General features: G+C 33.7%; 1 protein-coding gene across 8 annotated transcripts; it reads right to left on the reverse strand.

Annotated features, from left to right (window-relative positions):
• Positions 1-1,289: 1,289 nt before the first annotated feature.
• LOC110613461 (ubiquitin C-terminal hydrolase 13) lies at positions 1,290-25,313 on the reverse strand. Of its 8 annotated transcripts, none has more exons than XM_021754607.2 (32): positions 25,106-25,313; positions 24,790-24,856; positions 24,231-24,378; positions 23,972-24,129; positions 22,806-23,071; positions 22,489-22,707; positions 22,274-22,382; positions 22,060-22,175; positions 20,408-20,506; positions 17,996-18,105; positions 17,487-17,561; positions 14,718-14,796; positions 14,454-14,600; positions 13,927-14,007; positions 13,705-13,824; positions 7,968-8,090; positions 6,849-6,926; positions 6,676-6,764; positions 6,436-6,544; positions 5,554-5,622; positions 5,362-5,472; positions 4,834-4,889; positions 4,524-4,701; positions 4,343-4,444; positions 4,186-4,257; positions 4,003-4,068; positions 3,688-3,753; positions 3,407-3,493; positions 3,156-3,272; positions 2,263-2,337; positions 2,093-2,179; positions 1,290-1,876 (listed from the first exon to the last, which is right to left on the reverse strand). In XM_021754607.2, the coding sequence occupies exons 1-32, from the start codon at positions 25,133-25,135 to the stop codon at positions 1,835-1,837; spliced, it is 3,351 nt and encodes a 1,116-aa protein (XP_021610299.1). In that variant the 5' UTR covers positions 25,136-25,313; the 3' UTR covers positions 1,290-1,834. The 8 variants fall into 8 exon arrangements, with proteins under 8 accessions (XP_021610299.1, XP_043811588.1, XP_021610303.1 ...); XM_043955653.1 differs by having other exon boundaries at positions 7,959-8,090; XM_021754611.2 differs by having other exon boundaries at positions 7,959-8,090; positions 20,408-20,452; positions 22,060-22,115; positions 24,790-24,859.
• Positions 25,314-26,181: the final 868 nt, after the last annotated feature.

Below are 26,181 nucleotides of genomic sequence, written 5' to 3' on the forward strand. Positions count from 1 at the left end.
ACAAGTTTTGTTAGCTTGAATGACCAGTTAGCAAATGTCCTAACTAAATCTCTCGTATCAAACATATAAATAATAAATTTGGAGAATGTAATGCGTATACTCTAATTTGAAGGAGAATGTTAAGATTTGAAGGAGAATGTTAAGATTAGGGATGAGCAGTATTCAGTTCAAACTGAAAAAATCGATCGAACCGAATTAATTTGAAAATTTGATTCGATTTTTTATTCATTTCGATTCGGTTTTTAATTTCAAAAATTTGGATTATTTCAGTTCGGTTCGGTTTTAATCATAAAAAATCAAAAAAATCAAACCGAACTGATTTAGTGATAATTGTATATTATTTTCAATAATATAGAGAGATTAGATCATACTAACGTTAAAATATTTCAATTAAATTTTAAAATACTAAAAATAAAGTATAAAAAATAAAAAATTTATTAAAAATTCAAATCGATCAAATCGAATTGAATCAGACCGATTCTATTCGATTCAGTTTCTGACCTAAATCGATTCAATTCAATTTTTATAAATATTAAAATTTTAATTTTTGATTTATTTAATATGGTTTGATTTTGAATCAGACTGACCGAATGCTCACATTAATTAAAATATCTAAAACATTGGGGTCAAAATGTTAAGATATCCAAAAACATTGTAGTCACGCATGATATCGTACAAAGAACAATCTGATGCTAGGGTTATGATCGACGAGTCACCGATGAAGGAAGCTACCAGGGTAGATGGTGTACTCCATTGCTTTCTAGACATCTCCTAATCTAGAAAGGCAGACATGGGATAGATAGGGAGAGGAGGAGAAGAAGCCTTTCTTTCAAGTCTTTGATATTATAAAGAAATACAAGAAAAGAGAGGAATTTGGAATAAAACGGAGCCGATTAGAAATTTACAGAGTTAATAGTTAAGTAATATATATATATATATAAAAGAAAGAAACAAAAAATTCTAGACTGAATTATAGGCCTTAATTTATATTTACATATTACAGCAAACGTAACACTTGCTGTAGCAATTTTCTTGATTTCTAAAGGTGTGATCAACAGCAAGATGCAATTACAGTTTTGTTAATAGTTCGGGGTCAAAAAAAAAAGTCATAGGTACAAACATTCAAATTTGTAAAAATCAAGGGTTTCTTTTTTTGGAAAAAAATCCCCAAACAGAGGAGATTAAACACTTCCCCTTTTAAGTAAAAAAGACGATAGAAATCCAACACAAAGCATTCCCATTAGCAATTTAGAATATCAACATAACAGTACATAGCTTAGTCATAATCATTTAGGAAAATGGTAATATATTATTAACAAACAAAAATATCCTTTACAGCCCAAAACTAAGTCACCAAGACTGCAAATTCTTTCAGTGACAATAAGAAATGAGGCTCCAGAAGAGTTTCTTTTGTCTAAAAAATTTTGGAAAGGAAGAAATGAACATGTTCAGATACCTATTAAACACAGTATCCTCATTTTACTGTTCACAACTACACTAGGAAAATCAGGTGAACATTAACAAGGCAAAAATGATAAAGATCAACTATACCCTGTAAATATTCACTAACCCAAAAACTTGTAATATTTACTGTTAAATTACACTAGTCTGAGCCAAAGGTCACTGAACTATAGCCAGAAGTAATTACATGCCTGATGGCTGTGGCCGACATTTGCAGATTTTGTCTCTTTCTGATTCACGCTAGTGAAGAATTACATACAAGAGCAAAACCTTCAGAGTGTATTCTGTTCACAATTCTCCCCATTTTTACAGGCAAAATGCATTCATTGTCAATCATCCAACATTCCTGATGAAATTCTCTTCTTAAAACTCACTAATTGTAGATTTTAACTGGCTTCTCAAAGGTGTGGCGATTCTGCAAAATTTCAATGGTTTTATGAGTTGTAACTTGCACATAGTGATAGTATAATAGACCCTATGGCATCTGGTTCAAAGCAGAACTCGCATAACGTTCAAAATAAATACTAAGCTGCCGTAATAGGCGAGGGGCGATGAGAACAGGGGGAAACAAGAAAATGAAAAGTACAACATATCATGCCACCATCCTAGATTGTAGGCATGAGCTGATTACCTGGTTAGTTGTATAAGCTCGCTTAGGAGCACTGTCAGAGTGCTCCAATCCAAGATACTGCTCCCAAGCACCATAAACATCTCTTCTCTGAAGGCAGATGAATGAGAAATTGGCAAACATGTACACTATGGTCTTGATAATCAGAAAGTAAAAACTTCAGATGGGCATACCTGGAAACGGCTGGACACAATATCAGAGTCCTGAAGGTACTCCGGACGACCAAGAGAAAGAAATGCAAATTTCCACTGGTCAAAAGAAAAAATGATGGTATTAAAAGATCAAGGACCAAATTTAGAATCCACTTTCCAGTTTCAAGATTTAAGTTTTTTAATTGGATAATTGTTATAACAGAATGTGCAACAAAGTACTGTGCTGGCTATCTCCTACCACAACCTACTTCAATTGGGCTTGGGACAGGCTATGTATGATCTAACCATGGCTACACTCACACCTAGGTGGAATTGAGGAAGAAAAGAAGAGGTCAGATATAGGATTGAAAGTAAGATTGATTCAGTGTTAGAAGATGGTTCTTTGTAGGATGAAAATTCCACCAACTACAATGTTTGGCAGTGTGTTAGATAATGAAGAAACAAAGCACACTTGAGATTGAATGTGACAGAAATAAGAATGCTAATATGAATATATGGAAATACAAGAAGGATCTGGTAAGGTATGTTTACAATCACAGGAAACCAATTTAGGATTAGATGTTAAAATGGAGATGAGATGGTTTGAATGTGAAATGCACCAGTATAAAAAGCTGACCACATAGAAGTGGTAGAAATAAGAGGGAAGGAGCAAACCCAAGAATACACAAGGATAAAGTAGTGAGAATGGACTCGGTGTCCTGCTCCTCATGAAGATGTAACCCTAAACTAGGTGGAATGTAGGAAACAAGAGTTTGGAATTAAGGTTCAAGTTAGAAGTTAGATGATATTCACTTAAGAGAAAGCAATAATCAAAATGGGGAGATGATGATGATGATGATGAAATAAAAACCCAATACAAAAGGTAATCTCATGTTTCACAAGAAAATGGTCAAAAAATGTGATCGGAAAGGTACCTTAGAGAACTCCTCATCTGGAACTTGCAGTTTTTTCTGTATACGCGTTTTTATTTCTGCCAATGTCTCCCCTTCATGTATTACAAAGAAAAAAGGTTCACCAAAGTTCTGAATTTGCTATAAGACAAAATTACTTAAGAGTTAGATGAATGAAGTTCTGCAGATAACTATTTTCATGAAAAAATACGAAAAAAAGTTAAATGCAACAAATCCAAAAAGAAATTTTAGTCATAATATTAATCAGTAGATACCATCTGATTCTGAGCTGTCTCTTTTGTAAAATGGTATACATGAATGAGGCGATCATTGGGACCAAGATTCTTCTCCTCTTCTGGGATCTGTGCTTAGAAAAAAAAAAAATTAAATATCAAACCAGCACTTAAAATTAGCTAAATCAGCAGAAGACAAACCTAGTAATACAAAGAGTTATTGCATATTGCCCTGTGCAGTATGTTATAATTCCCAAAAATAAAAGCTAAATGCTTGCTTTCTCATGCTTGAAATTGCATAATGCTCATAGTGGTAGGCTGACCTCTTCTGCCCTTAAAGTCCAATATTGATCATTTATGTTCTCAATCTTCTCACTGGGTGGAAAAATCTGCACACATCATGCTTAAATAGTATTACAGCAATGATTAAAAGTAACAAATAAATAGAGAAGTGATTTGGGTTTAAGTTTCCAAAACCTAGTAAAGTAATAGAGCTAGCAATATGAAAAGCCAAAAAGGATTAATGGAAGTTCTTTCTCCACAAAAATATCAATAGATGGAATGGGCCAAACAACAGATTTCATCTTATTCGTGATTTCATCACAAACAAATATCAGACAGTAATAACAGCCACACACCTTGTAAATCTTGTGATAGAAAACTTCAAGTAATCTGAGTTCCGCATTTGGATGAGATAACTCCACCTAAAACAGAATCCAATGGAAGCTACAAATATCAAGATTGAAGTTTAAACAACTTAAGACTTATTAGAATGTGCACTATTACTAAGATCCTCTGGCATGACTAGACCTAAAACACACCTTTGTTTTCAGATCGTTAATTACATCTGCCACAGTGCTCTGTTTTGGTAATCTAATTGTATGAATAACCACCTAGAATTCAAACACAAATATTGGTCTGTCAACAGGAATTCAACAGCAGCATTGGAAATCTTTAAAAATATGCCAGCGTACATACTTCATCCCTGTTGGCGTGATGAAATGCTACTTTCAGAGTTTTCAAACCTTGTAGTTCTGGCAGAGGGATGTCTAATACTTCATAGTACAATATGTCAGAAATCTGCCCAATGAGGTTAAAGCCAGTTAAATTTTCTTCCAGTTATCACAGTTTCTATTTTTCAGAACCACGTAATTATTACCTGATTGTAGTGGACCAGCATATCAGACAAATGGTCAACCCCCCTGTACTTAATAGGCTGGGGTTTGGGTTGCTGAGAGTAACAGTTGTGAGATGTCATTCTTATTTTCGATGGATCATCTAACCCAATGTGCTGAGCCACTCTTTCAACAACATCATCATAAGTATGAAGCTTTGACCTTTAAATTCATATGAAGAGCATGAAAAACGTTCTAATAAGTACCCATTACATCAGTAAAATTACAAGGATATGAACAAAGATGATCTTCGTGATTGTAAATGTAAAAATATATCGACTTCAAAAAACTTACAACTCCAGACAGAAATCATCTTCCTTGGGATTTTCTAGAGACCGAAAGTGAACTACCTACAAAATTATCCAAACACCATTCGTTCTATTATTTGTTACTCCAATACAATCATATGTCAGAGTCAGACACAACAAAGGTGCAGATGCAACAAATTTTAGGACATGATATTTTAAGCAAATAAGAACTTAGAAATTAGCAAATCATGTAGCTAGCACTTCTGCTATGAAAAGATACAGATGTTATGATCTTAATATATTACAAGGCATGAGTTAATGCTGATTTTAAGACATGATATTTGTAGAAAGGGGGACGGGGGGGGGGAAGAAAAGAACAAAATTATGTGTAATGTTTCTCATATACAATCTCACTTAAGTTGCCACATCCAGCCAAAGAGGATAGGTTAGTTTGTGAAGTATGCCACTTTATCAGTAAAAGAACAGAGTTTAAAGAATACAACATATTAAGTTTCGCGCATAAGAGATTCAGAAATGTCAAATCAACAGGTAAAAAAGGCTCTAGAGGGAATACTTGGCGATTATGCACATATTCCAAAAATGTTGGAACATCAGTACAGCGGAACTGTTCATCAGTTTCAACCAAGGGAGATTTCTGAAAGCAAATAATGTCTCCATCTTCAAGCTGGGATAAGAAAAGCAGACCAGTTAAAACACAAATAAATGCCACCTAAACATGTCCCTGAGTCGGCTGATTAACATGTACCTGACTAGCTCGAAATGTTGATTTCTTGTCAATTGGTTCACACATTACACTGGGCTCAAACTTAATTTCCTAAAATATCAAAGAGCACATTAAGTTACAATCAGTAACAATTGTGTATAAGGGCACATGTTAAAGTCCATACTCCATATATAGATCAATACACTGTTATTCATATTGAATATACTTGAAACCTACAACAGCATCTTGGCCAACGCATGTGCATATCAATTTGTAAGATATATAGAGATTAGAGAGAAAAATGATCCAAGTCCAAAGGTTGAGTCGGATAAAGTGCAAAAATTAAGTGATTAATTCATAGATAAACAGCAAACAGAATTAGACACAAAGTCTGAAGGAACAAATAGACCATTACAGCAATACAGTATCTACTCATGATGCAAGCAACTCTATAATCTGTGTTCATTGACAAATATGAACTATTATATTTGAAGATATTGCGTCTAGTGCCACGGGAATGGAGAAAAAGGATCCATATTGCAAGGCAGTGGAATGGACTAAAAAGGAGCATATTAATAACAGCTAGATTTTGGATTCGACGAAAATTGAGTAGTTGTTTGGGTTGAGTACTGGTGCAGTTGTCATACTTGGGACTAAATACCAACCATGAGGCAACAGATACCTAAAGTACCCAGCAGAACAAGAAGAAACTTCTGAAGGAAAAAAAAATGCAACATTCCTCTCTGCATGTAGATGTATGTATCTCCCTTATTGTGCTTTGATTTACCAAGTTATACATGATTCACATGTTCAACCCACACGATAAACACCCATTTTGAATTATTTCCATTCAGAAGAGCTCATTCAGAACTTAACAATGGAAGAACATTGTAAATCAAGAAACATCTTTTAATGAAAGCCAACCTCATAAAGTTCAATCTCTTCATCAGGAGCATAGCCAGCCATCTCATTTAATTTTGTCAATATTTCTGTTGGCTTACCATTAGTCTTTACAAAAAGCCTACCAACATAACTGATAACAAAAACAAGTAATCTCAAAGTCAATTTCATGTGACAATATACTAAAGGATAACTTAAAATAAATAGATAATAAAAACAAAACATAATACTGATGATAAACAGAAGAAAAAACAAGAAAAGTACCGTAGCTCTTCTTTTTCAGGATCATAAAGCTTGAAAAAAAGCAATATATCTTCCTTTGTCTTGTAAGGTGGAGCTTTGGGACATAAATCCTGAATGATAATTGAGCATGAATAGAGCTGAGTACAATGAAGCGAATTTGATGGAATCAGGATAAATTGTTAAGGAGAAATTACCGGCCCAAGTTCTACTTCCAAGAACAACTTAAGTTCAGCATTATGAACCTTATTTGAGGCTTCCCTCAACTGTCCAACCTAAAATTCAAAAAGAACAAGCACTATATGAGATGAAAATGAAATCTGTCTGGATAGCAAAGAGAAAATCTAACAGTAGAAACACAAAATAATCCAGCTTTAATCAGACTCCATATAGAAAAAATGGGAGAAACCCAACACAAGTAAAAAACTTATCAATTAATAAGAATGATATCAGGCAGGCCACCAAAGCTAATTTATCCTGTGCATAAAAAAGAAAAGATGCACGAGAAGAAAATTGCATTTTCAGACATCCAACTGAGGATGCAAAACTATAACAAAAGCATAAGGGACTGGCAGAACCTATATCTAATAAAGATGTTCATTCCTTAACGAAATAAAATTCAAAACATATTTCCAATCTTGAGAAGGAAGAGGGAGGAAAAGAACCATGTTATGCTATGATTTAATCAGCATATATTCATGGAGAATGTCGAGAGTTGCTATCTCGAGATGCTAACTTTTATTAGTCTTAAGAGGGGAAAAACTCTTATTACTGTTTCCGCATCTGTCCACATCATCTTAGGTCTTTCCTTTGCTAATGTGATCACTTTAAACGAAATGTCCCACTTCTTTTCCCTTTATAACTGTGACTTTTGAGAAAATTAGGTTCTCAACCAGGGCTACAAATTAGCAAAATCCACAGACTAAAATGCATAATCTTCATGAAGAACAGCATATTAATCTAAAGAGAGAAAAAGATCCAACATGCTGATTAGAAATATCTAGCAAATCCAAGGGAAAATATCCAAATACTAGCTATATACACGTGTGTGTGTGTGTGTGTGTGTGTGTGTGTGTGTGTGTGTGTGTGTGTGTGTGTGTAAACGTTTGTACATGCATACATATTATATATATATATATATATATATATATATATGATGTGTCTTCTGTGAAAGAATGGGTGCATGTATATGTGAAAGGAGGGAGAAGCAGTGGTTAAATATAAAATGAGATGATCATATATGGAAGCCAGAGTCAGAAATTATTAAAACATAACAATTTAACATCCAGGTATAATCAGAAATTAACATTATTTACAGATTGGTTTTCCTCCAAAAGTGTTAATGGCCGATTAGGACGATATGTATGGTTTTGACGTTTGGCCCACAGCCAAAAGCGTTGAAATTGTACGGATACACCAAACTCTTTAGCAACTTCTTCCTGCACAAAAAAGCATCGTGATTAATGATAAAACCAGGAGGAAAGTACAACAAAAACTAAGCAGAAGCAGTATGCCAAAAACAACTGAAAGCAAAAATATGCCATGCCAATACAATGCATACACCCAACAAGGCATCAACACCATCAGAAATTGTGGTTTTTCTTTCAAACTACTGAAGCAGGGGCAAAAGAGGACAAAAAAAACTACAGAATGGGGCAAAATCCATATGCAACCTTAGCATATTACCCCAAAGATAAAGGCAACAGGAAGACCAAAAAAGAGTGTGTTGGGGGGGGAGGGGGGGAGGGGGGATGCAAGAGATGGACAGAGAGAGAGAGAGAGAGAGAAATAAAATGGAATAAGGCAAGGAAGCTGGAGATGCTATTCAAGGATCAATAACTGATTGTCTGGATTGTGAACCTCTTTTGGTTTCCTACAAGAGATTACTTCTAAAAGCTTCCAAAAAGCAAAGCAAACAAAACTACAGATATAATCTGGGACTTGAGGAGGAAGCATAATCTCCAAATCTTTAGCTTCAGCTTCATTACAGGATTCCTCAATGTGTCGGATTCTAGGAGCTAGACATTTCTTCTTCTTTCAATTTATTATTTTTCTAGAAGTTTGAGGAGTTGATACAGAAAATAAGAAGCTCTAGGAAAAATAAGATTTAAGTATTCAAGAAACTTAAAATTATGGTTAAGATCTAACATTATGTTAATCTGGGATATTAGATTATACTTACCAGCCCTCCTGGTCTCTTATTTATATATCTACTCACATAAAGCAACAGGTTCAATATTTTCTCTGAGACGCATTTTTGGTAATATCCAGTGTTTCTGGGATAGGCTGGCCAGATGTCTTTAGATTTTTTTCTTTTTTTTTTTTTTTTTGGTTTTTTGAGTTTCATTTGAATCCTTATTGGATTAGGATAATATTAATCTTTTTAGTTCTCTACAGGAATCCAAATATTAATGAGAATTGGCTGTTTGAGTCCAAAACAGGGTTGGCAATGCAGTACATGCCCTGGGTGAGTATTGAGCCCCTGCCACACACTCAGGGTGTGTGGTCTTCTGCCCATGACGTGAAGATCATGGATTATGAAAAAGTCTCCTGGTTTTTCATCTTCTATAGAATTCAAGGATCCACCAATACGAGATAGATGCCCTTCCTACTTTTATAATGCACTATTTTTCTTTCTTCTCTTAGTGTCTACAATTCATTCCCTTTGTTTTCAACTCCATTGAAAAGTTGGAAGTACTAAACTTTGTGATGCACACACCATTAACATCATCATGATTATGGTTATTATTTCTTTCCTTCAGTGCTTTATTTTATACTTCCAAAGTAGGTTCCAGAAATGTTTATGGCATTCAAAACCAATTAATCTTGATGTTACTATGATCTAAGTGCTCAATGTAGTTCAAGATGAACAAAATGAGTACTAAGCTGAAACTTTAGCTTTCACTTAAAATGGGAACATATTTTGTGTCCTAAGGTGATGCGAACGAGATGGACTGTAATATTTAGAACGAGCGGACCGGTTCAAACGCGACCATTAAACAGTAAAAAGCGTTTTAGCCATAACTTTTACTACGAGTGTTAGAATCACTATTAAGATCCCAATTCGAAAAGTTTGTTTAGAGAACTACGACGCCTTTTACCTGTCTTCGGCTACATAACGGCCCATTACAAGGCCTAAAACATTGTTTAGAGCCTCAAAATGGCCTCTGAAGTTTTTTGTTAGTTGCCTTGAAAGATAAACTTTTGTATATTAATCTCAAGAAGTGTAGGTTTCTAACAAAAAAAATTAGTGTTCTTGGGATTTGTGATATTGGATGAGGGTGTTCACATTGATGAGACAAAGATTACAGCAATCAAAGACTACCCTACGCCCAAAAATGTTTCTGAATTATGCAGCTTCTATGGGTTAACTACATTTTACAAGAGATTCATTAGAAATTTCAGTAGTATTGCTACCCCAATGACAGAGTGTCTAAAGGAAAGGAAGTTTCAGTGGGGAGAAGAGGCAGTCAATAGCTTTGCCGTCCTTAAAGAGAAGCTATGTAAAGCACCGGTACTTGCACTTCCAGATTTGATAAGTTGTTTGAAGTAGATTGTAATGCTAGTGGAGTGGGAATAGGTACTGTTTTGTCTCAAGAGAAGAGGCCGGATGCTTTTTTCAGTGAGAAGCTCAGCGATACAAATGCAAATGGAGCAATTATGATAAGAAATTCTATTTTGTATTTCGCGCTCTTAAAACATAGAAACATTACCTGTTTGCAAAGGAGTTCGTGCTTTATTCAGACCATGAAGCTTTGAAGTATTTGAACAATTAAAAATGGATTAGTACTGATATGCATGCACGGTGGTATCAATACCTGTAGAAGTTTCCTTTTGTTTTGAAGCATAAATCAGGTGTACAAAATTGGGAAGATGATGCTGTGAGCCAATGTCACCTAACTTTGAGTCAAGAGATAATTGAGTTTGAGCAATTAAAAGGAGAATATACACATGATGATGATTTTGCAGAGATATGATCCTAGGTATCCACTAGTTATCCAGTTTTTTCATTTTATTTATCTAACGATTAGTTGATGTATGAGAACCAGTTGTGCATTCCGAAAACATCCATAAGGGAGAAGGTGATTGGTGACTTGCATGGAAGCAGATTAGCAGGTCACCTTGGGAGGGACAAGACTCTGGCAGCCGTCAAGAAAAGATTTTACTGGCCACACCTAAAAAGGGATGTCTGCAGATTTGTGAAAGTGTTACAGTTATTAGAGATCCAAGGGCAGCCAGTCCAAGAACATTGGGTTATACTTGCCTCTGCCAGTCCCATAAAACATTTGGAAAGATTTGTATATGGACTTTGTGTTGAGACTGCCTCGTACACAAAGAGACGTTAATTCTATTTTTGTTGTGGTTGATAGATTTTTCAAAATGTCACTTTATTCCTTGCAGGAAAAACCTCAGATGCAGATGCAGTCGCTGTTGTTAAACAGTTTTTCAAAGAGGTTGTCCATCTTCATGGGTTCCAAAAACTATTACCTCAGACCGTGACAGCAAGTTCCTTAGCTATTTTTGGAGGACACTATGGAAACTGTTTGATTCTTCCTTACAGTTTAGCAATACACCAGCAGACTAACGGGCAAACGGACCCTGAGCAACCTGATTCACAGTTTTTGTGAAAATAAACCGAAGCAGTGGGATCTTATTCTTCCTCAAGCTGAATTTGCTTACAACAGTACAATCCATAGTGTTTTTGGCCATTCACCTTTTTCTGTTGTTTACACCAAGGTGCCACAATATACATTAGATTTGATCAAGCTGGTGCAGATGCTAGTGTTCTAACAAAGCACATGGCAAAGCAGATTGTGGATGTGGATGTGCAGAAGGAAGTCAAGCAGAAATTGGAGCAAGCAAACTCAAAGTACAAGCAAGTTGCAGATTAACATAGACGACAAAAAGTCTTCCAGCCAGGTTGGAAATGCAGTGAGGGTGCTCTTGCGCAAAAAGAGGTTAGCTGCAGTCCAAGAAGTATGAACCCTATTCAGTACTCAGGCGCATCAATGACAATACTCATGTGATAGATCTCCCCGACACCATGGGTATTTTCAAGACATTTAATGTGGTGGTTATATCCAGGCATCATGACTCTAATGCTCCTTTGTATCCAAATCTTTTACTCCACTCGAAGACGAGTTCTTTCCCAATGGAGGAGACTGATGCGGATGAGATGGGCCATAATATTTGGAACCAGCAGACCAGACCAAATGCAACCATTAAATGGTAAAAAGTGTTTTGGCGAAAAGCTCGTTCAGAGATGTATGCCTTTTACTTGCCTTCAGCTATGAAACAACCCGTCACGAGACCTAAAAAGTAAAAACGCTATTTAAGATCTCAAAATGGCCTTTGAAGTTTTTTGTCGGTATTTTTCAAATTTTTTTATATGCCTATTTAAAGCAAACGTCATATCATGGTTTTAAATCGCGGTCGTGGTCACGGGTAACGGAAACAGACCTGTAACGGCAGTAATGTAACGGTAACGGTAACGGCCTGGCGCTACGCAAATTTTTTTAAAAAATTTGCAAAGTTCATAAATAAAATGATATTAATTAGATTTAATTTAGAACAATGTATACAAATGCATAATAAATATAAATATATAAAATATAGATTATTTAACTTAAGTTAAATATCATATAGTTTAAAATAAGAAAAATCAACATAATCTTTATAGATTGACTAAACTAATAACTCAAAGTACAATTTTAACTCAAAATTAACACTTTGATCCACAAAAACTTATAAAAAAGGGAAAAAAAAAACAACAATTAAAAACTAAAATAGATAAAATTTAACTAACTTTTCAGAAGAAATAAGCTTGGAAATAGAATAGTTTATAACGGATCTAAGTTTATACAAGAACTATGCAGGGAAGATTGAAATTTGAAAGAGAAAGGGAAGAGAAAACTTTAAAAATATAGTCTTTGAAGCTGCTGAAAAGTGTAGAAACTAATGAAAATAAGAATAGGGAGCAAAAGATAAAGGATATAAAAGAATTTTAATTATTGGTAACGGCCGTTACCGTTACGTAACGGCCGTAACAGCCGTTACGCCTGCAAATCAGGAAGGGCCGTTGTATAACGGAATAACGGGTAATGGCCCCTCCAAAACCCGTTACATAATGGTCGTTATGTTATGTAACGGCCGTTATTTAAAATCATGCGTCATATTTTGTTGGATAGCTTATTTTCTATTAATAATCACAGACTTTTCTCTAAACCTATTTAGGGTTTATTTCTTGAATGCTTTTACGCTTCGTCATAAGGTTGAATCAGATTTTTCTTTATCGTGTTTCCTGATTCTCCATATATTTACCACAAAAGGACAATGCAAAATCAATTTAATTGAGATAAGGAGAGAAAATTCTACATCTTCATTTTAGTCACTAGCATAGATCCTAAGAAGCATATCCCTGCTAAGATTTCAGACATCAAAACACAAACTAATTTACTGTCTATCATCTAGGATTTTAAATATCAAAACATAAAAAATAACTTTATATGCTCGGAAAACTGACTTATGAAGCAAGTTACCCAAGTAAACTTGAAACCAATCAATCTACAAGGAATCAAACTCAGAAACCCCATAAACACTAACTTGAATTATAACCAGTTGAATTCCTTAATAATGAATTAATGATATAATAAATAAAAACCTCAAAACCCATGTGTAACCCAGGCAGGAATAAGATATCAACAGTTTCTAATCATAATTTGTGACATTCTAAAAGCCAATGATGCTTTGGTCTACTGGTAGAACTAGCCAAAGTTAGGCCCTGGAACCAAGAAATCTCACGTTCAAATCCCCCTAATATTGGTTGTATATTTACTTTTCTTTGAAAATGTACTTTGATTTAGGCCAGATCTAGTTGCAACTAACATATTTTATGATGTATCTTATACAATATCTCCAGGCCAAAAAAGAAAAAAAAAAAAGAGGACATGCTAAGGACCTATTTTTAAATTCAAACAAACAACATAAGACTAGTATTCCTACCAAAAGACAACTATAAAACAAGTTTTGGAAGTTCCAAGATTACATCTATACCTTAAAAAGATGGAAAGGCATCTGCTTTTGAATTCGAAAACTACTGACTTTGTCATGATCCACAAGATCAAAATATATATCTTTTCCAATCTGCTTTGCAAGGTCCTCATCTCGTGCAACCTAGAAGCAAATTACATACAAACAGAGTTCACTAACAAAAGTATCTTAACCAAACATGTTAAACAATTGCTCACTACAGGATCAATTGTTCTAGGTGATAACCTTTATTATAGTGTACAGGTGTGCCTCTGCCTTTTCTTTCTTCTTGTGCTCTTTCTCTTCCTGTTCTTTCTTCAATCTCTCCTGGAAAAAGTCACTTGGTTCTTAGCTCAGGTTTTCAACAAGAAAGCACTTAAAAAAAAGTAGAACTTTATATATACACACACACACAATCTACTGTGTACTAAGATAATTATTTCAGTCGGCATGAAATCAGCTTCTATAAGGTTTATTCAAGATCATTGATAACTAAAATATTGAAAAATAAAATTTCACTTGAGAGCAATTCAATTCTTCATGCCAAGTCAACCACAAAATTAATCATTCAAGAAACTTTGCTCAAAACAAACCACCCAAAGGACGTCAGTTATGTTAAGGTTCTCCTGAGATCATTTGCATTGCAATACAAATGAGCTAAGCCCAATCCCAGTTCAGATCTTTATCACTTTCCCATCAAGCTCAAGCAACATATCTGACTTTGGCTTAGCTAGCATTCAGCTCTGAATAGGCATGCTGAAAAAATGTCTTACCTTAAGATGTTCAGCAATATCCTTCTCATCTACATTACATATTATCTTGTCCTTGTCACTTTCCCGTATATATACCAGCATGTACGCATTAGAATATTTGGTAAACTTAAAGGGAGTGTTGTTAAATCCAGGATTTGTTGGTGGCAACTGTCAAATCATTGGCAGATAAAAGAAAATCAAATCAAGCTAGATTAAAATTATAAATGAAAGGAAAATTAGTCAAACTTAAAGAAAATTACAAGTAGCATCTTATTGAAACATTACTTCTTCTTCTCCACCATACTGCTCCTCTAATGCCCTCTTCATATCTTCTTTTGTTACCCTTTCATCATCAAATTTATACCTGGAAGCCACACTATTGTAAGTGAATATGATACAATCATAAAAGAGTGGAAATATGGCTGAACACATAAATTTGTGTGGTGTCCTCATGTACTTGCCTATAACTTCATAAATAAGTTCTGACCTTAATAAGACATTCTTTATAATTTAAGCCCAAGCCCTCAACCAGTTTTATCATTGTTTCTGAAACCAAAGTCGCTGAAACTGACTAGTTCCACTGGTTTGACCCGATTAAAAAAATACTAAAATTTTTAAATTTATTTTTAAGTGGTATTTAAGGTGGAAAATTAAAAATAGATACACAAATAAGAAAATTAATCCAAACAGACTGAACAGTTCATGGTTTAGCCAGTCAGTCCGGTCTATAAAACACATATTTTCAATTAAAACCCTTAAAATTCAATCATCTAGCAAAACTATGTTTACCCTAGAGAGATGGACTTCATTTATTTCATGGTTTAAGATGACAAATAGATAGAGCTTCTTGCTTGATGATAAGATGAACTGAAGCATTCTACAGATAGAGAAACAAATATGAGATAGTACAGACTAATTAATATATCTAAGGCCACACAAGCAAGAAAATGGGTCCATTTTAAATCATTTTGATGCTACACATTATATTTAAACTGAAAATAAATTAAGTTTCCATAACGATTCCATAGTAGAAACTTGTAAATATAGAAAAAGAATATATTAACACCCTACCAGAAGGTAAAAACATGAATGTTGAAGAACCTAAATCAGCAAATTGATTCCACTGCAACATAACAGCACTAATTTAATAAACTAGAACTTAGTACTACCCCGCATTAATTTTGCAGAATGATGTCAAGCAGATGCTGGGCAACCAATAGATAATAATGGAACATGTTAGCTCATTATGTGCATGTCAGTATAACAGTACATGTCTTGAGAAGTTGCAAGTTCAACCCCTCAAAACAATTATCTATACCCAAAGAGCTTGAGAGAAGAACCAACTCAAGATTCCCTTCCCAGTAGCAAAGTCTACCAGTTCAACAATGCCACAGTAACATATGCAGCAAGGAAAAAGAAATGCAGAAACGGATACAGTAGAACATGGACACCAGGAAACAGCATCTTCCAAAATGTAAAAAAATAAAATAAAATGTGGGAACGTGTGAGCATATTTATAGATTTAAGATTTTCATATAAAAAGTATAATACAGTTTTAAGGAAAGCACATGAGATTTTAATGTAGAATCCCATTTCTTAAAGCTGAAACAGTAGTTTATTTTCTCAAGCATATAATGTGAAGCCAAAATGTTGTAGTTCTGAAACTATGTAGCTTTTGTGCAAGTTTAACTTTGCCTAAAACACTAACTCTGTTAAAAAAAGAAGAGAAAATCTTCTCCCTTTTCATTCCGCAGCAGCCAGCCTAATCTTGTTCTTCTCTCTTGCCTCAGTTTTCTCCGCCTCACGCCCAAACAACCACCAGCCACTATTCTTAGCTTCTAGAAACCACTTAGCTTTTAAGGGTGCTTTGGTGACAACTCGCAAAGATTTTATTCCCCGTTACCTCTCTCTTTTTGGGTAATTTTTATCTATGATCCCTCAACTTTGAGATATGTTTTACTTCTATCACTCAATTTTAATTTTTTCAATAAAATCACTCACTCGACTTTAATTTTATTTTAGGAGTCAATCTAATCTACTATAGCAAGTTTCCAGATTAACAACCCTCTATTCATTCTCTCTCCTTATTTCATATCCTTTATATTTAATTAATTGATCATTATTTATTAATAGAATTATTTTATTTTTAATAAAGTTTTATTAGTACATTATACAATCAAATATATGATATCATTGTTATTTAATATGATTACTTGAATTTGAATTTTAAATTTTCAAAATTCTCTACAAATAAAAGTTTAAAATTTATGCTACGCTATAACTAATGTTAATTATTAATATGTGGGTTAGAATTTTTTTTAAAAAAATATAATATATACATTATTATTGATATTGAGTGATGAAAATGAAACATATTTCAAAGTTCAGTAACCATTCAAAAAAATTACAGCTTTTTAAAACATAATTGCTTTTTATTTATTATTTATTTTTTATTTAAGCTCCCGTATCTCAGTTCTACTGGTAGAGCCACTTCTCAGGGCTGAAGCATCCTCCTCGACCTTCCAAGGATGTTAACAGCAAAGACTTTGAAGGAAAAGAAATGTGTTGTTTTGAGACATACATTTCCAAGATTTTTGAAAATTACAGGAAAGAGACCAAAAAATTTTCGAGCCTGTTTCAGAAACATTACTGAAATGTAAAAATGTGTAAGATAACTTTTCTGTGCATTGTAGACAATACCCGGGAAAGAATTCCATTTTTCTGTTTAAATATGTCTACTATTATAGACAAATATGGGTCAATTTACTTTCTTGTTTAAAGAGACTAGGCAGTAAGTAGACATACTATTTTTCTGATGAATCCGTCGTGACACAAAAATAACAGTATGGCTAATAAGCTAGCCAAGGCATCGTGGATATATACTTAATAGCCCAGTCCTCTCGTCATGGATATAGCCCTACTAAACAAAGAACAAGCCTCTATCTACCTCAATCTCCGTGTGTCTAACAACAAATAACATAAATCATTTGCAGATACAAATATGCATGTGCACAAGAGAATGGACACTAGATATCCAATTAAAAAGATACATACCATTGAGCAGAAAGTGTTGGCCTGATAAAAGCATAATAATGTCCACCGTGTACTCCACCACTGTGAACCAGAACACTGTAAATGAAATAAATGCATAAGTGCAGAAATATATCACTGAAAATAAGCTTGATTTTGAATTACACAGAAAAATTCTGCATAGTAATTTCCAATCCTTCTTTCATCCTCCCATTTTGTAAGGTGATGATGAAGAAAATTTCCCACAGATACTTTGTGGCAAAACTTATGCTGCAGAGAAAAGGATCATTTAAACAACTCCACAAGACAAGCACTACCACCAAAGAACTCCACAACACAAGCACTACCACCAAAAAACGAATACAAAAAAGAAAGGAAAAGAGAGGAGTATGTAATCTAATTTGAATTAAACTTGGTGAAAAGCACAGTAGCCTTGTTATCCAATAAAAGAAACACAAGAATGTGAATTAGGTTATCACATAAATAAAAAGGTTGGCAATATACTTGGAATCGGAACAAGATGTTATTTATACCTGTGAAGAGTGTATAAGTTGCGAACGCTCCTATCAGCATCAGGTGATAAATATTTGCCATTCTCTCGATCAAGGTCAAGTTGCAAGGGGAATTCATAACGATCATTAATCTACAGAACATAAGAACACAGAAGTATTTTTATATTCTGCACAATGGAAAAAGATTAAAGTCTACCATAGAAAAGGTACAATGCTATATGATGCTAATAAGAATAATATAAAATAAAAATGCTCCTAAGATACATAATGATAGAATCCACACTGAATCATTTATAGGTCAAAGGTATAAGGACAATATTTCAAAGCACAATGATATCGGTAGAAATAAAGTTAAATAAGGTTGCACAAGGAATTGAAAACCAAGGGGCTTTGAAAAATATTGCTTTTCTTCCAAGAACCATAGATTTAAAATATTTATATTTCTTTGTTGTTTTTGCTCTCATAGGTTTCGTTTTCAATTATTGGCGGGTGCTCCACATGCGTGCATTACATGTTAAATTACCCACTACTTCTCAAAACCAACTTTTTAGTTGCACTATATTCCTCGCATTTTGTCTATATCTGAAAGTGAAACCTAAGAAACGACCTTCCCAAAATATGGAGGAAACAACACATTCTATCCTTAATCCCCATGCTTTGACATTTTTACATATCTTCATCACATATTATGTGCCCGCTGGAGGGGTGGCATTGAGCTGGAGGGGATGATTAACCTTATTATGATAGAGCGGAACAAAGAAGCAACATACATATTTCTATCTTCACAGGTTTCAGATAAAAAGGAGAATTTTCTGGGAAGAGACTCCAAATCTAATTAGCAGACCTCGATCCGCATAGCTGAACATATAGTCATCACTTCCCTTTATTAACCAATTATGGATTTAGAAGTTAAAGCATGCTTCTTCAAAGTTCAACTTGTAAGAAGAAATATTTACAGAAAATGAAAAACAAACTACATTTCCATGTTAAGGTGGCCTATATTATGTTTGTTAAACATAATGCTCCACCCTGAGGTAAGAGTTTGTCATTGTCATGTTTTATATTTCCTATTTCTTCCACAATGAAAACAGGCATCAAACGCCATTATTCCATTAACAAAACAACCAAAATTTTTACAAGACAAGACAACTACAAATGAAGTCCTGCAGAAGATTTCATGTCAAGCTAGTTCTATATGACACTCTTTGAAAATTAAAAACTACTATTGCTTTGCTCTGATAGTTGCTCACTCCTAAATCCTGATTTAGTGGTAAAGCTCAGGACTTTTTGCTGTTCTAATAGAAGCCAACCGAAATGTTCAAGTTTCTGAAGGCAAAAGTTGACCACACCCAAGTTTAAAAACAACATTGACACGACACATCCAACTGGGTAAAACCTAGTTTGCTATTCAAGAGTGTTGGCTTATTTGGTTGCTGATTTGAGGCTGATTTGTTTGCATAAATTAGGGTCCTTAATAGTGGGAATTATCTTGTAATTATTTTCTTCCTTTTTGGGTGCAATTCTTTGTGTATAAATAGACATGTAAATTATTTGTAAAAATTGAGAGAGAAATACAAATATACACTCAGGAATTCTCCAAATCCAACAAAGAGTCAAGAAGTTAATGTTTTCAGCTATGCAACAAACACATATAACACTAGCAACCATCAATACTTTAGATCATAAAGCAGCATAACTTGTCTTTAGCTTGAATATGTTTCTTGTTCTGTAAATGCTAACCAAGCCAAAAGATTAACTTAATCTCCATGTTTGACCAATGCTAGTAAGCAACAATTGCTCAAATGAAGATAGAACATGACTATTCAATTAAGAACAATTAGATGCATCCTTTTCACCTTCCCAGCCCTATTTAAGGCCAAATTTCATGTTATTAGCAACAATATATAACTTTGTCTTCCATTCAGCTCCAAAGGCAAGCCGCAAGCATTTAATCAACTATTGTGAATTCTGATATTAAATGTCTTTCCCCTAAACCCACTAATTTTTCCTCCCCAAGACATCCTCAGGTCTATGTTGAACATAATCAAACTACTTTGATCAACACTCACCATGTCATCCAAAAAAATGGATGCCACCATGCACCTTCCAACAGATGAACTCATTTACAAGTCTAGACTTGACACGTCAGTAAATTAAAAATCTCATTCCAGAAACAGTGAAAGTATTGCTTCAGTGCTTGTGTTTACTTCCTTCCAACATTCTGGAATATTGCAGTACAGTATTTTTACTTCAGCCTAATAATGGGGACTTCAGCACAAATTAGAGGCTAGTATTCCAAATGTTTCTTTATTCAAAAAATTTTATGTGCAACTCATCCTTTTTAAAGGATATGAAATTAAAAATTGACATGCCAATTACAAGGGTAAAAGAAAATGCTGCCACATAATGAAAGATGGATGTCCAACTACTAACCTTTACCATTGTGTCCCGCATAAAATCATACTCAAATCGTTTTAGCTGAAGTTGAAGGACAGGGGGGAAGTCAGTAAATAACACACCTTTCTTAGCATCCTGAAAAAGCCATGCATAATCCCGAATACAATCATTATCAAGACAAAATTATTTTCAGAGTTTTTTCTCTTTTCATTTTCCTTTTCGTGGCCTAAAATGATGTGGAGGAATGTATCAAAAGGTTTATAATTTTTGGATATTGATGTAGAATTGGTTTAGAGTTGAATGGCGAAAGGGATCAATCTAGTACAACCCAAATAATTTGGGACAAAAGCTTAGTTGCTGTGGTACACTGCAAATTCCAATATGAAGTAACTAAAGGAAATATTGAGCAGTTGTGTCCAAAGAAAGGTTACTGAACTAACTTTCAGCCTTTTACAAATTTCCACTCATTCCACGACCAAAAGTATCAAATCATAAATAATTGCAGCCAAACTGACTATCTATTCATATACACATCAATAGTGATACATATATATATATATATATATATATTGGCCAAAGGTAAGAACATCAATAGTGATATGACCTATATTATGGGTATATAAATTATAAAATACCAATTTTTAGGATGAGAGAACAATTTCAGCAACAAATAATAATAACAACAACAACAATAATAAATTAAGAGGAAGTAAATGCAAAAGAAATTTTATTTCTACCATAAACAACAAAATTATATATAAAAAAGTGTTACCTAAAAGAAAAGGACACAAGAACCCCCCCCCCCCCAAAACCCTTTTCCCCCACCCACTCAATGAGGAGGATAATATCATATTAAGAGATATTCAAGCACACCATCTCGACTTATGCTGTACAAAGTACAAACACAATATGCGGCATCCCACTTTATATAGAATTAAATGTTGATGCTGCTTGCTCAATCCCTTAGCCAATTTCATGAGATAAATTAAATAATACTTCATAGAAGTTTCTAAGTCAACCACCTTCTTATTTTAAAAGCCCACCTGGACTTCACCCAGCAATTCTGTTTAATATGTTCAACCTTGAGATGTATCCATTGATGATTGGCAAAATCAAAGATGTTATGTTGACATATCAACAGGGTATCAAACATGTGATAATGGGTCTTAAACAGTTCCAAAACAAATATTTATCCAGGAAAATTAGTTACACTTTCAATATATAATATTCAAGCTACATGTAAATAAATATATAGCCCCATTCTCACAATCCCACAAAAATTCTTTGCAGAAATAACAGCTTGCAGATGCAGAAAGAGCTTGCAACTCTGAAAGACAAATTGAAGGTAACACATCACTCCACACTCTGCTTTTTTACTCTTCAAAACAGCTAATGTCTTTTCAAGTTGTGAGATACAAAATATAGATTGTGTAAATAAATTGCAGATCTAAATAGAGACATAAAATAGACTGTATTTAAACTGATTGTTAATTGACACACCCACAAAGGACCTCAACCAATATAGAGCCAGGACCCAACCAAGAGAGAATGAGCCTCAGCACCTAAGGGTTACTTAATCAAGCAATACCAACTCAGAAACCATAATATAATTGTTTAAATCAGTTCCAGTGAATTTAATGGAATTTAAGTCAGCAACTTTAATATCAAATGAATGCATAGAGACTAACCTGCAACCCATATTGTTCAGCATGATATTTATTATCACCCTCAAGACGTTCAACTTCTACATATTTATCAAAAGAAGCATAAACATCACAACAGCCTTTTACATCAAGCTGAAGGTCTGCCATACATAAAGAAATTAGAATCATGCACCAAAGAATAAACTGAGCAAGCACAGAACCCCAAATCAGGAATAGAAATTTTAAACTAGAACAATACCATAAAATGATTCCTTCCTTGTAGATTTGTAATCCACATTGATGCATTCAATGTAGTTCATATGGTGACCCTCAAATAATTGCTGTATGGTGCCCTCCACAACAGTTCCCTGGTGACAAATCAATAACCATCTAACTTCCAAATTGGGATCTGCGAGCGCATGCACGCACTCACAAGAAAAAGGAAAAGAAAAGTAAAAAGGAAATATAAATCACCTTCATTTTGTCTTCAAGTTTTTCACATAGAACTCTATTAAGTTCTTGCACATCATGCTGCATAAAAGAATCATATGTATCCCATCCAAAGGATTTAGTTAGTTCTTTTGTTGCAACACTGCTGTCACTGTACTGAAGCTTGTAAAATAAGCTCTGTAGAGCCAAAGGGATACTTGCAGAAGGCATATCATTCTCAGTTGTAGGCATATGATACACGGCCTGAAATACAGAAACCAATAGCTCATTAATGTAACATTAAACCCTAACTACACAAGTTTCCATGCGTTTGAAGGAAAAAATTAAAAATAGGTGTTAACCTTCCTGAAGTAAGGAAAATGATACAAAGTTTGAAGGAGAGAGTTCATGTAACATGTTGCACCTTGGTTCTTGAGTCCAACATAACCAGTTTCCTTTTTTGAATCATATGTCCAATAATCCACAACCCTTCTAATAAGAACCTCAGCTTCAACTATTAGAGTATCATTCACAATATATCCTCTGCTAGGATCATATAGTTCACTAAGAGGAGTGAAGGATGTGAAACCCCAATCACTTTCTCGTGCATTGAACTGGTGTTGTGTATCTGAAAAATGCAGGAAGATGGAGTTATCAAAATGATTATAAGCATCTTTTCTCAAGACAAAATCTAGTTTACAAAATGGAGCAGATACATGTCAGAATAACTTAGGTAATTGGAAAAGCCAATAACAAGAAATATGGGCAGTGTTGAAATGCCAGCAGGTCACAACTCAATCTCCATAACTCCAAGGTGGAAATAAACAGCCAAGAGATGGAACATTTTACTGCCATTAGATGAGTGAACCAAGAAGTGTTGGATATAGCCAGCATGTGTCTCAAATTCCTGATTGGTTGGACTAGTTTCTCATTCAATAGTCAGTAGAGTTTTTCCTTGTGCAATATGAAACATTGAAGATATCTGTATTAAGGAAGAACTTGAGATTAAATGTTGAAACTGAGACTATTTGAAATGGTTTTAAGGCTCACAGACAATTTTGGATAGGATAGCAGCAACATCAACATAAAGTTCTTTTAAAGTGCATGTTGTTTACTTCAGCGTGCTAAAGTTATGCCGGGGGTGGTGCAGCTTTTTATGAACATTACAGTATCAAAGTTCCAAGACTGGAGATCTAAATTATCCTAAGTTCTTTAGTCTAGAACACCAATTTAGGTGATGATGAAGGTCCAATATGTGGCAGGCACATATTCATTTGAGCAAAGTTACTGCCAACTATTTTTTATGCAAAGAAGTGGAGTTACACAACAACAAATATGGAGACACGAAGAACTCTAACTATTGACTTTGAAACTACCTTCCAAACTTCATAGAATTAAAATCTATTCTCAAAACTAGTAGGAAAAAAAAATAAGAATGCTTAACCATTCCAAGCAATAACTTTTAGCTGGGTTAACTTTCAACATATATTAGTAAGGAGAATTATCCCAACAACAGTAAATGGTGTACCTTTTCTAATTGTATACTTGGGATTGATTTGATTAACCACTGCCAAACTAAACTGTGCATATCTGCTCCACCCATAAGGCAAATTAGCTGAATCAGCAACATCTAGGTACATTGACAAAAAGTCCACATTGTTCCCTTTTGGAAAAATAAGCACACGCCTGAGAGATGCGAAAGAAAAAGAAGAAAAAAATTAAGATGAGACAGATATATCAAATTAAAGAAAATCGTGAAGTTGCCAAGGATAAGAGATTAAGCATACCATTTATAATCACCAACAACAAAAATATCTGAATAGTGCTTCCTTGTATTCAATCTTGTAAAGTTCTCAATTTTCCATGTGAATCTTGAAGGAGGATCTTCCGGTGGTTGGTTCTCCACACTATTGGCAGCTTCAGGTTGTGCAACAACTAAAATTGGCCAAAGAAAAAGACAGTATTAAGATCCTCTAGTGCCCACCATTAATCTATAGTAACATCTAATGCCATGACTCTTGACAGCATATGTAGTCGCTTTACATGGCTGAAAGAAGAATCATAAAGTATATAAGAATAAAAATTTAAAATGAGCTTCAAATAATTGGAAGCTTGTAACTACAATCCATAACAGTTGTATTGCATTCTTGTTTCTTTTGGTATTGATTCAAGTGGTATCACGGTTTCCTTCCTTGCACTATACTAAGTAAACCATTGTATTGCATTACGGTTAACAAAAAAACCAAATTTCATGTAAAAAAAATTATTCCACTCCAACATTTTCCCAAGCAACCAACAAGGAAGAGTTAATGGTGGGATTCAGGTACGATCAAAGACAACACTTACCCTCCATGGGTTGGTGATTGTCAGCCAAATCCGAGTGTGGCACCAGCATCTCATCATCATCTTGCTGCTGCTATGTAAATTCAAACAAACAGGAGCAACCAAATCAGAAGAGTTGTTGGATCCACTAACAAGAAGCAACTATCAAATCAAACTACAAAAACCCATTAGAGCCCAAGTGATCAGTCACACACATTATCACATAAATCAAAGCATCATGAACATTGAAACAAAAACAGGCAAACCAATTGTTGATAACCACAAATGGAAACTGAAACAATGCTTCAATTCCTGATGGAGGGATTGCTAAGGGACATACATCGATAGGGGCAGGAGTCATGACTGTCATCGTGCCTATTGCGGCTATATATGAACAAAGAAATAGAGAAATTGCAGAGGGTGCGTGTAAGAGAGAAATTCAGAGCAAATAAGACGATCACACCAGAAGCAGCTTCTCGAGAAGAGGAAGACCTTTGCTCCCTCGGTCGTTGTTTTTTTTTAATGGGGCTATTTTTGGAAATGCAAATAAAAGAAGGTACTGGCAAAGCAATTTTATCCTGTCGGAACTGGGAAGCCCGCTGCCATGCCCAAAAGGGATGGTATTATACTCGGGTTCAAATTCAAATAAAAATGAGAAAATACATCCGTTTGGATTGCTCTATGATTTTACTTAATAATTAAAATTATAATTAAATTTTCAATTATAATATTTAAATATTAAATTTAAAATTAAATTTTATTTTTATTTTCAATATGATTTAATTTTAAGTAATTTGGATATGATTCTAGTTGGATTTTTATTTTGATTTTAATTTTATTTTTATTTTTATTTTTATTTTAATTTTAATTTTAATTTTAGTTTATATCTTAATTTTAATTTTAATTTTATTATTATTATTATTATTATTATAGTCGGGTTTAGATTCAAATAAAAATGAGAAAATACATTTGTCTTAATTAATTTATAGTTTTACTTAATAATTAAAATCATAATTAAATCTTCTATCATAATATTTAATCATTAATCATTAAATTTAAAGTTAAATTTCCGCTTTATTTTCAATATGATTCAATTTTAAGTAATATGATTTTAGTTAAATTTTTATTTTAATTTTAATTTGATTTTCATTTTCATTTTAATTTATATCTTAATTTTTATACATAAAATTATTATTATTATTATTATTATTATTATTATTATTATTATTATTATTATTATTATTATTATTATTATTATTATTATTATTATTATTATTATTATTATTATTGTCGGATTCAAAATCAAACAAAAATAAGAAAATACATCCGTTTTCATTCCTCTATGATTTTACTTAACAATTAAAATTATAATCAAATCTTCAACCATAATATTTAAGCATTAAATTTAAAGTTAAA

This window comes from Manihot esculenta, chromosome 4 (assembly GCF_001659605.2).
Source record: "Manihot esculenta cultivar AM560-2 chromosome 4, M.esculenta_v8, whole genome shotgun sequence".
Lineage (NCBI taxonomy): Eukaryota > Viridiplantae > Streptophyta > Magnoliopsida > Malpighiales > Euphorbiaceae > Manihot > Manihot esculenta.